The 14284-nt window shown below is 35.1% G+C and overlaps 1 protein-coding gene across 2 annotated transcripts in view; it reads right to left on the bottom strand.

The window, feature by feature from the left end:
• Window positions 1-11482, bottom strand: part of LOC149778536 (uncharacterized) — a 111664-nt gene extending 100182 nt beyond the window's left edge. For both annotated transcript variants that reach the window (XM_089939432.1, XM_089939433.1), the window contains exon 1: window positions 11183-11482. In XM_089939432.1, coding sequence (XP_089795558.1) covers window positions 11183-11291 — 109 coding nt within the window. In that variant the 5' untranslated portion in view covers window positions 11292-11482. The remainder of the gene's footprint in view (window positions 1-11182) is intronic.
• Between the last annotated feature and the right edge of the window lie 2802 nt (window positions 11483-14284).

Below are 14284 nucleotides of genomic sequence, written 5' to 3'. Positions count from 1 at the left end.
ATAAATGTATATGTGGGACCTCTTTCAACATATTACAGGTCAAATTGAGGTATTAACCAGACTCAAATTACACCCTATATACTCACATAAATGGGATTCAAAATGGGATTGCATAATTCAACAGCAAATCTGAGTCTTTTGTTTGCAGCTGGACCCAACCTCTAAGTAAGGATATATGGTAATTGATTATCCTGTGTATTATATGGCATTACAAGGGCAGTGATGTAAGGCCTTGCTGCCCACATTTACATGGTTAGAACCATGGGTAAACTGTTGATCTCCATGTCCATGCCAGGTAAACTTTCACAGACCATTTCCTTGCACAAGATATTTTCTCTTTCATTTTATTTTTCTAAAACGTGCCTCTAACAGATATGAACACAATAATAATAATAATGAGGACTTTGTATAGCACCTAATCTTTAGAAGCTCTAAGGGCTGTACAACATTAGACAACACCTATAAGATAAAAAAAGCATAATATTATTACAAAAACAAACACCATGAAATTAGAAAAACATTAAAAAATAAAAACATGCTGAGAATATTTCAGGTAGGAAACATTATTAGGTCTTTAAGTTTGTTCTTGCAGTCGAAATAAGTGAGTTTTGAGAGCCCTCTTGAATGTGATCACTGTGTCACAACACATCATAATGCTAAAAACATTTCAGATGTTAGATTGCTGTGCAAAGTTAGTCAAGGAATGGCGATATTTTTTCCATTGTTAACACATTAACCCCTGGAGGTTTTTGCCATTTTTGCCTGAAAATCGAGTAGGAAACACATTTTGAAAGCTATTTCTGAACAGACTCGAAAACACCAAATCCCCTGTCATCTTTCAATAACATACTGCCTAGTTGTGTTAGAAACATCGTTTTTCGTTGGCTATTTGACTCGCGCATGAGCAGAAGGGTAAAAGTTGGACTTGTTTTTTGGTTCTTTTGGCTAAACGGAGCCATTATTTTCGTATGGGGACCACTCTTTATCCCAAATGCCCATCTTATCCTACTTTTTGCAAAGGCTCATCTGTCTATTTGCAGTTCATACCGGTTTGCCTTAGATCTGAGACCAAAAAGTCTAAAATCCAGACACAAAATGGGATTCCGACCACGGGCAAATTTTGCATAAAAAAGTCGGGTCCAAAAAATGAGGTTTTTCTATCTGTATTTTGTAGCGCAACTAGATATTCCAGATTATTTGGTATCATTGTAGAGCTACATCTGTCTACCTTTCTATAATACCATCCACTTTAGTGTATCATGCATGACCATGACGCTACAGAGCTCGGCAGTAGGCTACTACCTCCTGCCCCGTAAAGTCGTCGCTAGGGGTTAATGTGTCAACAAGTGTCCATTACATGGAGTTCTTAGACACATGTTTCCTATTGCACTGGTAAGGCAGGCAGGGTTGCTGTTTCTTTCTCTAAAACATTATATATATATATATATATATATATATATATATATATATATATATATATATATATATATATATTTCTTTACCATGGTAAAAAAGTGCTAGGGTCAGCAATGAGAAGAAACAGGGACACATATTTCTTTGCTTGGCCTAACAATAAGTAATGCAATGGTCAATATTAGAAAAAGACAGCAGGGTTTATTCTAAGATGCATGACTATGGGCTTCATGTTAATTCCTAAAACAGTGATAATATGATTTTCGAGTTGACTGTAGGGCAGACATATTAAAAGTGCAATCAGCCCCATTTTCATTTATGACCACCAGAAACAATGTACTATACAATACAGTATAAAAAATAGATATTTTTATTTTAGACCCTCTAGACATCAAAAGAAGTCTTTCAATGAAAAAGCCTATATTGTGACCATTCATTCAGAAGAAACAGTGGTAAAATTTTCAAGATGGCAAATGCGACAGGCATACTGTCTGATGGGCATGATTTTCATTAAGGACCAACATAGTGTCTTCTGGTGAAAGCCGTTGGGCAATATTACTTATTATTCAAGAGGATGAGCTGAAACTTCATTTTCAAGATGGCCATTGTCATCCATAGCAGATATCAGATTGGCACCGTTTTGGTTTAGAAACAACAAGACAAAAAAATAAATCTTCTAGCAAATATCCCCTGGGCAATATATGCAGGCTCACGAACAATATTTTCAAGATGGCCACTGTCAAGACCATGTTGGACATTAGATCAACACCATTATTTCATTTAGGACGAACCAGACATCACAAGACGTTTAGAGGAAACCCCATGTTGGTATGACCATCCATTCAGTAGGAAAAGACAAGGTTTTTCAAGATGGCCACTGTGGCAGTCATACAGGTATTGGCTGTCCAAGCAGCACCACTTTCATACAGGAACAACTGGACCATAGGACGTATGGTGTGTGTTGGACCATGGGACGAATGGTGTGTGTTAAGTTTCATGGCAAACCTCCAAGTAGCTGAGGAATAGCAATAACAAATTTGTACAAAAGGACAGGCAGACAACATACAGCAGACCATCACATAAGCTCCTCTGGTCTATGACGATTAGTGCTTATAATTACACAAAGCAAACCTACTGAATGCACAAAAAGAGTGCCTCATATAACCCTATCTTTATTTATTAAATAAATTCTTTTTGTATTCAACCCCACATTTCTTCAAATGAATGAAAAATTACCCACACAAAACAAACTTTTAGCTCTAGAATGGAGTTATGGAAAGGTGTTCTTTTTATACTAGAGGTTAACAAATAATAAATTTTGTCCTTTGTGAGACATTCTTCCTGAAGATGTCTCAGTGGCTTTTTTCCCCAGGATGTATTACTCTGTGTGATCCTGCTTCGAAATTAACAATATATGCAAATCCTGTGAATGAAACAAAACCTACATTTTCATTAATACTAACAAAGCTTGATTCTGATCATGGAAGTGCCTGACTTCTTCATGGACATGTATTGCTATAATCAAACGTTTGCTAATGCCTTTTTTGCAACTTAGCAACAAGACGCTTTTCTTGATCATCAAGTTATTAAAAATGTTTTGACAACTGCACCTGGTGAGGTCATACAGTGGCAGTCATACAGTTTTCAATGACAGTGATTCTGTTGTTACATGCAATTCTAATGCATACAATGAAGAGCCATTATCATAATATATGCTGTTGTTGTGCCAAAAATGAATATAATTAAGTTTTACATAATGAAAATAAATAATTATGTGTCTTTAAACATTAAAGATATTTATCACACAGAAGATTTTTTAAAACAAGTTATACTGTGATCTTTTCAAAGATGCTGACCCCAACTGAAACCATGAAAATACCTCCAGACAAAAAAATCCCAAAGAGTATTCCTCATGTGCATGAAATTCTAGGAGACATCATGGATGTCTACCAAATTGGGCTTCAGTATCCATTAATAAAGGAATCATTAGGCATGTAAATGAATGAGTTTCTTAATTATATTGGGGAAAACAATGAAAACTGAATACCTCACCTGCAACAATACTGCTGCAACCCTAGCAATAAATTACCTTGACCTCCAACCCTTTTATCACTAAACTCCTTTAATAAGTGACCTACCTGATAATAAGGAAACCAAAAACAATGTTTCTGGTATGCTGACTCTCCCTTTTCTCATTGCCAACCCTAGCTCTTTTTTCCCATAATAAAAAAAAATCAAAACAAATTCACCTTTAATATATACATGTATAATTTTTTTTAAAATAAAAAATAAAAGAAATGAACTTTCTACCCTAACCTTATTTTAAAACCAGTGCAATAAGAAACACATAAAATGTATTTAAGCAATAAATTTATCCGCTTCATATAGAGAAAGATAACACAACAATTCATCCTGTGGTCTTGACCACTGATGCCTCGATCCATCATATCCATGTACACTACTGAATCTGCCTGAAAGTCTCAGGTTTGGTTTTCACAAATTTTAATTTATTAGCTACAAGCGAGTATAAGCATGTACCTCCACAAATTTTGCTCTGGAAAATTATTAACAGATTTTTATTTTTAGATATAAATTATGGAGGAACATGGATGTGGTCTGTGCCGTGAAGGCATTTTTTAAAACAAAAACAAAAGGCAATTTGAAAGTTATAATATTCTATAATATCTCCAAATCTCCATGCCAAATGGTGTTTAGATTAGACCAATCAACAGTGGCACTCCACAATTATGTAATCGGTGTCAAGTTCATATACAAGTGAAGGTCTAGTTTCTTCATTTATTTGTCATTTTTCACTCAAAATCATTTTATCCCAACATTTTTTTAATAAATGCATTGAAGTTATCATGATACCCTCTGATTATCATCAGTTTATCCATTAGTTCATCTAAATTGTTGTGAGGAGTCAGTGACATTGATCTTTGACCCCAAATTCAATAAGGTAACTATGGATGGTGGAGAACTCAAGAAGTTGCACTGAAACAATTTTTCTTTTTTTCCCCAGTCAGTGACCTTGACCTCTGACAAAAAAAATCAATAAGGTTCTTCCTTACATCAAGTGCTAGCCATCTGCAAATTTGGTAACTATGGATGGTGGAGAACTGAAGCTGTTGCACTGAAACAATTTTTTTTCCAGTCAGTTACATTAGCGTTTGAGTTTTTGATCCCAAAATTGGTCAGGCTATTCCTTATCAGAACTAAAAGCCATCAACAAAGCCTAATAACAGTAAAAGGAGGACAACCGGAATTGCTGTGCAAAAATGAAACTCATAACAAAGATGGACATCATCACATAATATGTTATGCCTCAGGACGGTTTTAAAATAAAATTGCAATCAAGATGACATTTTTAAATAAATTGTAACCAAATTAAGATGCATCATTTATATGATGGATTTTATATCATGACCCCTGTCAGGTGGATACATTTAGAATAAGTGGTGGTAAGTGTGGGATTTTGGTGAAGCATTTACAGTTGCTCATGTTTTGAACAAAAAAAATCATCACTTGAACAAATTTAAACAGATACGAAAACTGGTACCATTATGCCTTGTTGACTGAAAAACTGAAACAGCAATACAGTCAAACCCACTTATCTCGACCTCGGTTATCTCGACAACCCGCTTATGTCGAGCGTTTTGGTCCGGTCCCGAAAAAAATTCTTCTTTGTTATGCTATTTTTTACCCGCTTATCTCGACCTCTGTTAAGTCGATAACCCGGTTATGTCGGGCATAAGTTTCGGTCCGAAGTAACATGTGGACCCGCTTAATTCGACGAAATGCAACTTTTTAACGTCAGTCTCACAGAAATTGTACAAGAAATAGTCAGCAAAAGCGATCGATTTGTAGAAAATATGAAGTAATATCAGTCTGCTTTTGTTTACTCCGGTGCTGATCTGTAACGAACGATTCAAAAGCACTTACGTTTTCATACATATGCTCGGCACCGTCGACACTTGCCACAAACAATTTCATTTTTTTAATGCATTCAGCCATTTCACTGTAGCTTGGGATAGTGATAGGCTGATCATCATCATCATCATCTTGCTTGCATGATTGTATCTGCTTCGTTGTCACCGATTGGATTACTGTCATATATTAACCTGGATATAATACAATCTTGGTTATTTTGCACCTAACACCGCGTTATGCGTGAATGGCGGGTGCCTGAAAGCAATCGGTGGATGTTTCTCTCTCACTCTCTCGTTTGTGATTTTCTTTGATCCATTTTTCAATCTGATAACATATTCAAACCTCTGAGTACAACCAAACATGATTTGTTTTTCAATATTCACATCAATTATAAAAATGCGTCGTGTGTTATCTGACATAAGTGATGCACACTACAGTAATGGATGCATACGCTACATGTGATATAAGGAGTTCATAGATATATTTTTTCTTTAATAAATTACTTATGATGATAAAAAAGGAATAAATGATAACAACACCAGGTTAGTTCATTTCATTTTATTATCAATTAAGCGTTTTGTTAATTTTATTGTAACATGCAGTGGGAGGGGATTCCAGTAAACACCAGCAAGAGACAGGAGTAATGCTCAAGGACATTTTTAAAATTACCGGTTTTTATGAACCCGGATATCTCGGGACCCGGTTATGTCGACGATTTTTTTACACCCCCGACGTAATCGAGATAACCGGGTTTGACTGTACATGTAAATCTTTACTGCCTTCTTTCTGAGCATTGCAGGATCAAAAGATTGCTAACAAAACACTTCACTTGTGCACCCCACGTACAATGGGTTATCAAACAGTTTTCTGACAGCTTGGACACGTACTGTTAATATATAACATGCCCACTGGTTAAAAAAATGGTTCACAACAGAATTTGTTAGCTTTAGCACATATTCACTGGAAACAACAGTATATATATATCTGAATTTTCAAACCAACCTTTAATTAATCATTGCACCACTAACTACTTCCTCAAAGAATGTACCACATAATACACAAAATGTTGGATGTAAATCGTTCATGGAATTTACATTAAGCCAAGAAATGTTTTCATTACCTGGCATACTACAATTTTCTACACTTTTTTCTTCATGACATTCCAATGTTTGAAGAATTTACAAAGCCCTTCAAAACCACTTCTTTTGTTTCTCTCACATTCTATATAAATTGCCCAAATACGAGGATAGATTAAACTCTGCGTCATTATGCAGCCACAAAAAAGTCTGCCAAACGTGGCGCTGCCAGACAAGAGTAGGATGAATATGTGACCAAATCAATTCAAATCATGAAGTTTAAAATCATCACCAATTCCTAACTGCCCCAGTGATACTGCAAACAGAGATTAAGTCCCCCACAATGTGTTCCTGTAAACTAATCAATAAAACCACTAAATCTGACTTTTTAACTACAGTACTATGACCACAGGCATCAACTCAAATTCAATTGTGAGGCTTATAAACATCATATGCTGATTGATCAACACTTGATTCTGTAATCAATACTAAATACAAAGCAACTCATCTACATGAGTCAGCAATGAGATTATTGCAATACCAAACACTGCACATCAGGCCACATAACTCTATCTTCATTACCTATGTACACATGCAAAAATAACACCAGATTTCAAACATTTCAAAAACCATGGAGGAAAAATAATGTGTCCTTGGAACAAAGTGGTACCTACCTGTCTCTATATGATGCTGTATGATAGTTAAATATGCACTCTTAGTCTATATAAAATTGCTTAAATATTCTGTGTTTGAGAAATCTCACTGAAAATTTGATGCATGCATAGGTAGCCACTAATGAATCCAGTTTTCTAGTTTAGGTATAGAAGGTTCTTTAAAATAATGGAATAAACATACTCTGCACATGAGGTCACTGACTTTCATAATCACTTTCCTTTCAATCAGTCAGCCAAATGATGGATGACCCTCCTTAGCAAATGTATTGGAAATACTATCTCCATTAAAAATTCAATAATTTCAAGACATCTGTGTGTATTAAAAGAAAGAATAATTTTGTATACAGTGGAACCTGTCTTGAAAGAACACCACTTTCTGCCAAGACAAAATGGTCTCTCATGACAGGTGGTATCTCATGACACGTCATAACATTATACAATCAATGAATCTGAACATGGACTCTTAAGACAGGTTTAACTGTATAACCAATATTATATGAAAAATAAATAATTTGATAGTCCTATCTCATAATAACGGTATATGACAAATTCCATTCCTTTAAATAAAATCAAAGATTCAGGCTAACCCAAAGATGACAGACACATTTCAAAAGGGAGGTAAACCTGACTGGAAGTAAAAAGGGTATACAATAAGTGATTTCATAAGAAAGAATAACTTTAAATCTGACTGTCATTTATGTCTCCTCAAATAACCTTATGCCAAAAACCACAGGAATGGTACAGAATTGAATTTCGACCAAGATCTAGCATAGAAAATGATAATAAGTTATTTGGTCATAGAATTTAATGAGACTAACAACCAAATTTAATAACTTGGACCAGCACTATAGTAAGTTCAATCCGAATGGAATTTATACAGCTTTATCTTCTGTATCAGGTCCAAGTTAAATCATGTTGTTAAGTAAGGACCCCCGCCAAAATTTTTTTTTTAAAAATGCATGCTTCTGGTTGGCCAACCATCAGTTTTTCACTGTGAACCCTGGCACTTTTTCCCTCAAAGTATAAAAGCAAATAATAAAAATATTCCCAAAACTGATTTTTGCATCTAACAGAGTCAGTTCTGGCCAGTACTTAAAGCACTTTGTACGTATTATATGGAATGTTTGCCCACTGAACTTAGACACAGTGATCCCATTCAAGAGTGGTCTTAAAACTCACTTATTTCGACTGCAAGAACAAACTTAATGACCTAATAATGTTTCCTACCTTAAATATTTTCAGCATGTTTCTTATGTTTTCTAATTTTATTGTGTTTGTTTTTGTAATCATACCATTATATATGTTTTTTATGTTATACGTCTTGTCTAATTTTGTAAAACGCTTAGAGCTTCTAAAGATTAGGCACTATACAAAGTCCTCATTATATATATATATATATATATATATATATATATATATATATATATATATATATATATATATATATAGATATGTATGTTGGCCTAATATGCAATCGTAGCTTTTAGCCTTAACCTCCTTTTTCATGGCAACTGTGGTGTGGGTAGGAAAGATCTTGTGGGATGTTCAGACCAAATGATGAAAAAAGTTTTGGATCCTAGATGTAGTCAATTAAACAGGGTTGAGGTTGGTGGGATCACAAGTTTTTGCATTAGAGTATAAGCTGCTTGTAGGCAATGTACAAGTCACATTCACAAGCCTTGGTCTGGGTACAGTTTGACTAGAAAACCAAAATGCATTAAATCATGCAGAAGATGTCATGGAAAAATTAGTTTTGTGTGAGCTGAGTCAGCTACTTTCTTAAAAGACCAAACTATGATATTATTAAAGGAGGAGTAATCCAAATGAATAGTTTTTCTCGCAAATTGTAGTGGTGAATAAACTTCTGCACGGACATCAGAAACAATCAGTCTTATTAAAATCATATCTCATCTATCCTATGTGAAGATCTGACAGTGATTGCTCAGTAGTCATGTTCTGGTGACTACCTTATTACATCAGTTGCTAATTTTATCAGCCAATTAGATGAAGTCTTATATCTTTCCATTTGAGAGACTGACCAGTATGGCCGAAGAGAATGAATGTGTGCCAAATGATTCTACTCACTTTCAGATTTATAAAAGCTGCATTTCCACTGGCTAACTCAAAACTGACCAGGACATGACCCCTAGTGGTCACTGTCAGATCTTTATGTAGGCCAGTAGAGATCTGATTTTAATCACACTGCAGAAACAAAGATTATCTTAATATTAGTGCATCAAATGAATCTATTTTCCTTTGTCCTTCTAAATTACTGCATGACTCCAGATCTGGAGGGTCGAGGACACAATGTCCACTACCCTTGGTATCCTATGTGCAATTGTTTTGACAACCAATCATGGCCTCATCATTTGAAACTTCTGCCTGCCCAACATATCGAATCCAGCAACAGGATGGAGATACACCTTGTTACAAAATGTTACTATTTGTTTCGGCTACTGCTGACACAAAGACCAGTCTAACCTGTTATCTGTACATATTAAGCTAGGGTAAATGCTATCTGGCGATTCAAGTGAAACTTTTATTTATTCATATATACAGAGAAAGCAAACCAACTTCGGCTTTTCTCAAGCTGTGGTCTCAGTACAATAGCATCTTCTGTATCTAATTTATTTTCATTGAGCAATTTAAATGAGTTTAATCATAGTATTTTCTTTTGCTTCACTAAACTTTTAATCCAATTAAATGAATGCCTACATAAGCTATTACATGTCAGCCAATGAGATTCATGCTGTAACATATGAAACTGGAAGAAGTCATTGGAATTTTATACATACTGTTGGGTTTACCAAATGATTTTAAAACTAGCAGTAAAGGACTCATTCCTTGAAATAAAGTTGCAAACCCCAATCTAAAACTAGGTATCCCAATAGTGGTACTCATTTTTCCCTGGCGAAATGTGTGTGTATTGTTATGTCATTAATATGTCATCATAGTTATAGGGCGCATTCATTTTGAAATAGTAAATGAATGAAAAGTAAGGCAGTTGATAACCATGATAATTGTGATTGTAACATTACAACTATAACAATTCTCAGTTATGTCATCATGCCATTCTATAATTTTGTGAAGCTAGATGGAATCAAAGAAGAGATTACACATTCATATGTAACTTTATTTATGTTGAATCCATTGGTGATCAACAAATTTACCAAGTGACTGGAAAATGAAACAAATGACCATACTCCATTCACTTTGTTCAATTCATCTTTACTTTCTCACATTCCATTCAATTTGTTCATTTCATCTTGACTATCTCACTCAACTGGCACGAGGGTTATGTTTGGGCAGCCTTTCAGGCATTCCAAACAACTCATTGAGCAGGTTTTTGAATACTTATGAGAAATGAGGAAATACAATTCCTGGCAGTATTAGGTAAAGAAAATGTCAAAATAGCATAGCTTCAAATAAGGCTTGTGATGATGAATGGTTATTTGATTCAAATAACTTAAACTTTTTTTTTGATATAGCTTTTTGTTAACTTTGCTCATGTATTCTGACCAATTCCTTTCAAACACAAAACCAGCAACAGGAAAAATAAACCCTATCACTTTGATAGACATACCTATAGCATTAAAAAAATATGAAATCTCTCCAGTCATAATTAGATCTCCTTCATCAATGCAAATTACATTTCTTGCTGTAAACGTCCTTCTCACTGTCTCTTTTTTGGTGTAAATCTGACATAGAATTTGCATCATTTTTAGTTTAAATATTCTCCACAGGACCAATTGTAAACAGGAAACATAACACATGCAATAAACCTGGTCGTTACAGAAGCAAATAGCATCCTACAAACATCAAGAAAATTATTCAAAACAGCAACTCAGATCTGAATTAAATTTATTTATTTTTAAACAAGAACAAGTTTGTCGGAGGAAGGAAATATATGGTAACAAACAGTACTATAAGATTATGGGCAACCACAAGACTCTCACCCAAGCATGGCAACCTAAGCCTAAGGTTAGAACAGTGTACAAAAGAAAGGGTTTAGTCCGTAGCATAACAAGCCTATTTCATTTATAGTCCAAGCTATAACACAACTAAGGAATTTAAACAAACAACACTCACCATTCGGATCGGTAGAAAATAGGCTGCTAGGAGGCGTAGCACGACTCTCTTTTGTCTTTTGCTTGCTTTTTGAGGAACCCGATTTTTCTTTCCCTTGCTGAGCCCCCATATTCAAGTAGGCCTAAAATAGTGATTCTCTTCTACCTCTGGCCCAAGAGTCAGCCATTTGGTAGAGGAATTACAGTTGTAAGCCACAAGTATTAAATTACTACATAACCTTTGTTTTTAACGCAAATATTGGTCATCTATGAACAAAAATAAATCTACTTCCTCCCTCACTTGGTCGCCGCCATATTGTTCTATGAGTCAGATCCAAAACGAGGCTCATAGAGTTTACCGTGTGACTCCGACTCGGCCAGTCAAATCAATGATGGGCTTGCATGTACACTTAGTGGTTCGTCACCTAATATTATGCCACATTAAATAATACTTTGCGAATTCGTCATTCTCAAGATTGTCAGAGAAATATATTTCGTAAATTGTATTTCCTGTTCACGTTAGTTAATGTAAAAGTTGTCCCAGGTTATGACTTCTTGTTTTTTCATCTCAAAGAAAATCATCATCATCATCATCATCATCATCAATAACGACAATATAGGTGACGACGTTTTTTTTAACTTACCAAAAAACGTAATAATATAATTTTCTTTATTTAAATTTTTCCCTTCATGCCTTTGCGTATGTAATTTAGATGGAATTATCGGTTATTTTCAGACCTAAAAGATGGAACTATTTGAGGACAGGCGGTGTGCTAAGACAAAATAAAGAATAGCAATGTAAGTCATAAACTCAAGAATATGCATGTTAGCAGAATTGAGAAAAGAGTTAGGCAAAAATAAGCCGAATGATCAATTGCTCGAGCACTTTTGGCTGAAGGGTGTAACTACGTTTTGAAGAGGACATATATATGCAATAGAAAGTGGGTTACTGTGACTTACATTATACTGCAAGTTGCAAAGAAAAGAAAGTCATGGATTCACATATTTTTCAAGTGACGTGATGGTGGACAGCTTGTGTTTCCGCTCTCTCTCTCTCTCTCTCTCTCGTCGACACTGTGACTAGGTGGGACATGATGCTACATGTCTGCGGCATGATGCCCCAGAGCTAGACATCACTATAAACTGCCACTCGGCAGACATCGTAGCAATATGACTGAAAGCTACGTTAAAAATTCACATCACACACACACTTATTTCAGTCGGTCACAAACTAATTTTTAGTTCTCACAAGGCGCAGGCGACCTAAGCAAATATAGGACCCCAAAACATTAACCATCTGGCTTAGAATGTGAAATCCCCACAGCCAGCTCTCTCTCTCACACACACACACACACACACACACACACACACACACACTGTATTTCAAAACGGTATGATATACACCAATTGGAAAACATGTTAGTAATACGTGAGTGACTCAAGGATGCGCACGAAACATGAAATTGTCCAGTTATAATGGACATCGCTCTTTTGGGTACCCAGTCTCAAATATCTAATAACACCAACCGTCCCGTTCATGATTTATGTAACCTCCAAAAAGATGCTGACTCGTGAATAAGGCGATATCAAACAGTATATGTGTACGTGCGCGCGCGCGCGCGCGCCAGTTCGCAAAAAGAAAATTGTGTAAATTCAACATGAAATCGGTAATATACTCGTACTGTATTATTTATATCATATCTGTATGTATGTATGTATGTATGTATGATGTGTGTGTGTGTGTGTGTGTGTGTGTGTTAGGATTGATTGATAAATATTGAACTGATTCCTTAACAGCAAAGAACAGCAAACGGGCATACACGTCCCAATCTCTTCTCCTGTGTCAGTTTGATGAAATCTTTCTAAATCCCGTTGGCTTTGAAATATATATATATATATAAACAGCATTTAAAAAAAAAAAACATTCAGGTTTTTGATATAGCTTTATTCGTTTCTAAACCGGTATAAATTTATTTTAAAAAATTATCCATATTAGAGAATAAAGGAGATAAAACATTCACGGCATGATCAGTTCTGATGATTACGAAACGAGAGTGAAAATTACGCTAAATATAAAGCAACACCAGTAAGTTACAAAATGCTACACATTAAAATAACTATAAGACATCGACAATTCACACAATGTTACCGAAGGGTAATCAAATTACAAATAAAGATAAGAGACAACATTAAAAAAGTTTATGCCAACTACATTACACAAAGGAATACAACGTAAAAGAATACAAGTTTGTTTTTGAGAAATTTAGAACAAATAAAAGGCAACGGAAATCATATTAACGCTGAGTCAATTACGAGTTAAACTTCTTTCAAATTTCATTCTGCGAAGGTATGGTATTCGTGATAACCGGAACAGAACGCGCGCTTCGCGCAACATTTATTATGCTCTCCTCTCTTTTCTCCAGAAGGTATTTTATCTTTCTTATCTTTTTGTGTTTGCTATCATCATCAAAGCATTGCCCGTTTATCACTCAAAACACTTTACTTTTTTTTACATTTTATATTTGCTATTTAAACCAGATTGAATTTGCATAATTATTACGGTAAAGTTAGCTGTTTACTTACTAAGTTATGCTGTGTTTTGGAGATTCAAACGTGGTTTTCATACGTGACAGTTCGACCACAGCACCAAACACTTGACAACACGGTAGACGAAATTCTTTAGTCAAAATGTCACAGCAAATTGAAGATTTTTTTTTTTTTTAAAGGTAAAAGTAAAATTGATAATCCACTGAAAAACGTAATACAAATATCCGTACATTCTTCCTTCTTGCATCTCGCATCATCTCTTCAGTTAGGTACGTATTGTTTTTAATGTATTTATGTAACTAAACAATGTTATGTCAACTACGTCCTCGTTGATAGGGGGAGATATAATTAGTAGGTTGTGATTTTTGGAGTTTAATGCTATTTTTTTAGCACATGATAGGTTTCACACCGCGGCCAGTATATTTTGTAGAGGAAGGGCCTAGAAAGAACAGCGACCATTGAAAGCTATTCGCAAAATATGTCTCATACCCACATTGGTCGAGCCAAGACTCGAACCCGTGCAAACAGAGGTGAGATGTGTGTAACCTGCAAAGTCGCATCCACTTACAATACGTAA

This window comes from Sinohyriopsis cumingii, chromosome 17 (genome assembly GCF_028554795.1).
Source record: "Sinohyriopsis cumingii isolate HCF-2022 chromosome 17, ASM2855479v2, whole genome shotgun sequence".
Lineage (NCBI taxonomy): Eukaryota > Metazoa > Mollusca > Bivalvia > Unionida > Unionidae > Sinohyriopsis > Sinohyriopsis cumingii.
The sequence above is the reverse complement of the archived record's forward strand: the minus strand, read 5'-3'. Positions and strand labels throughout refer to the sequence as shown.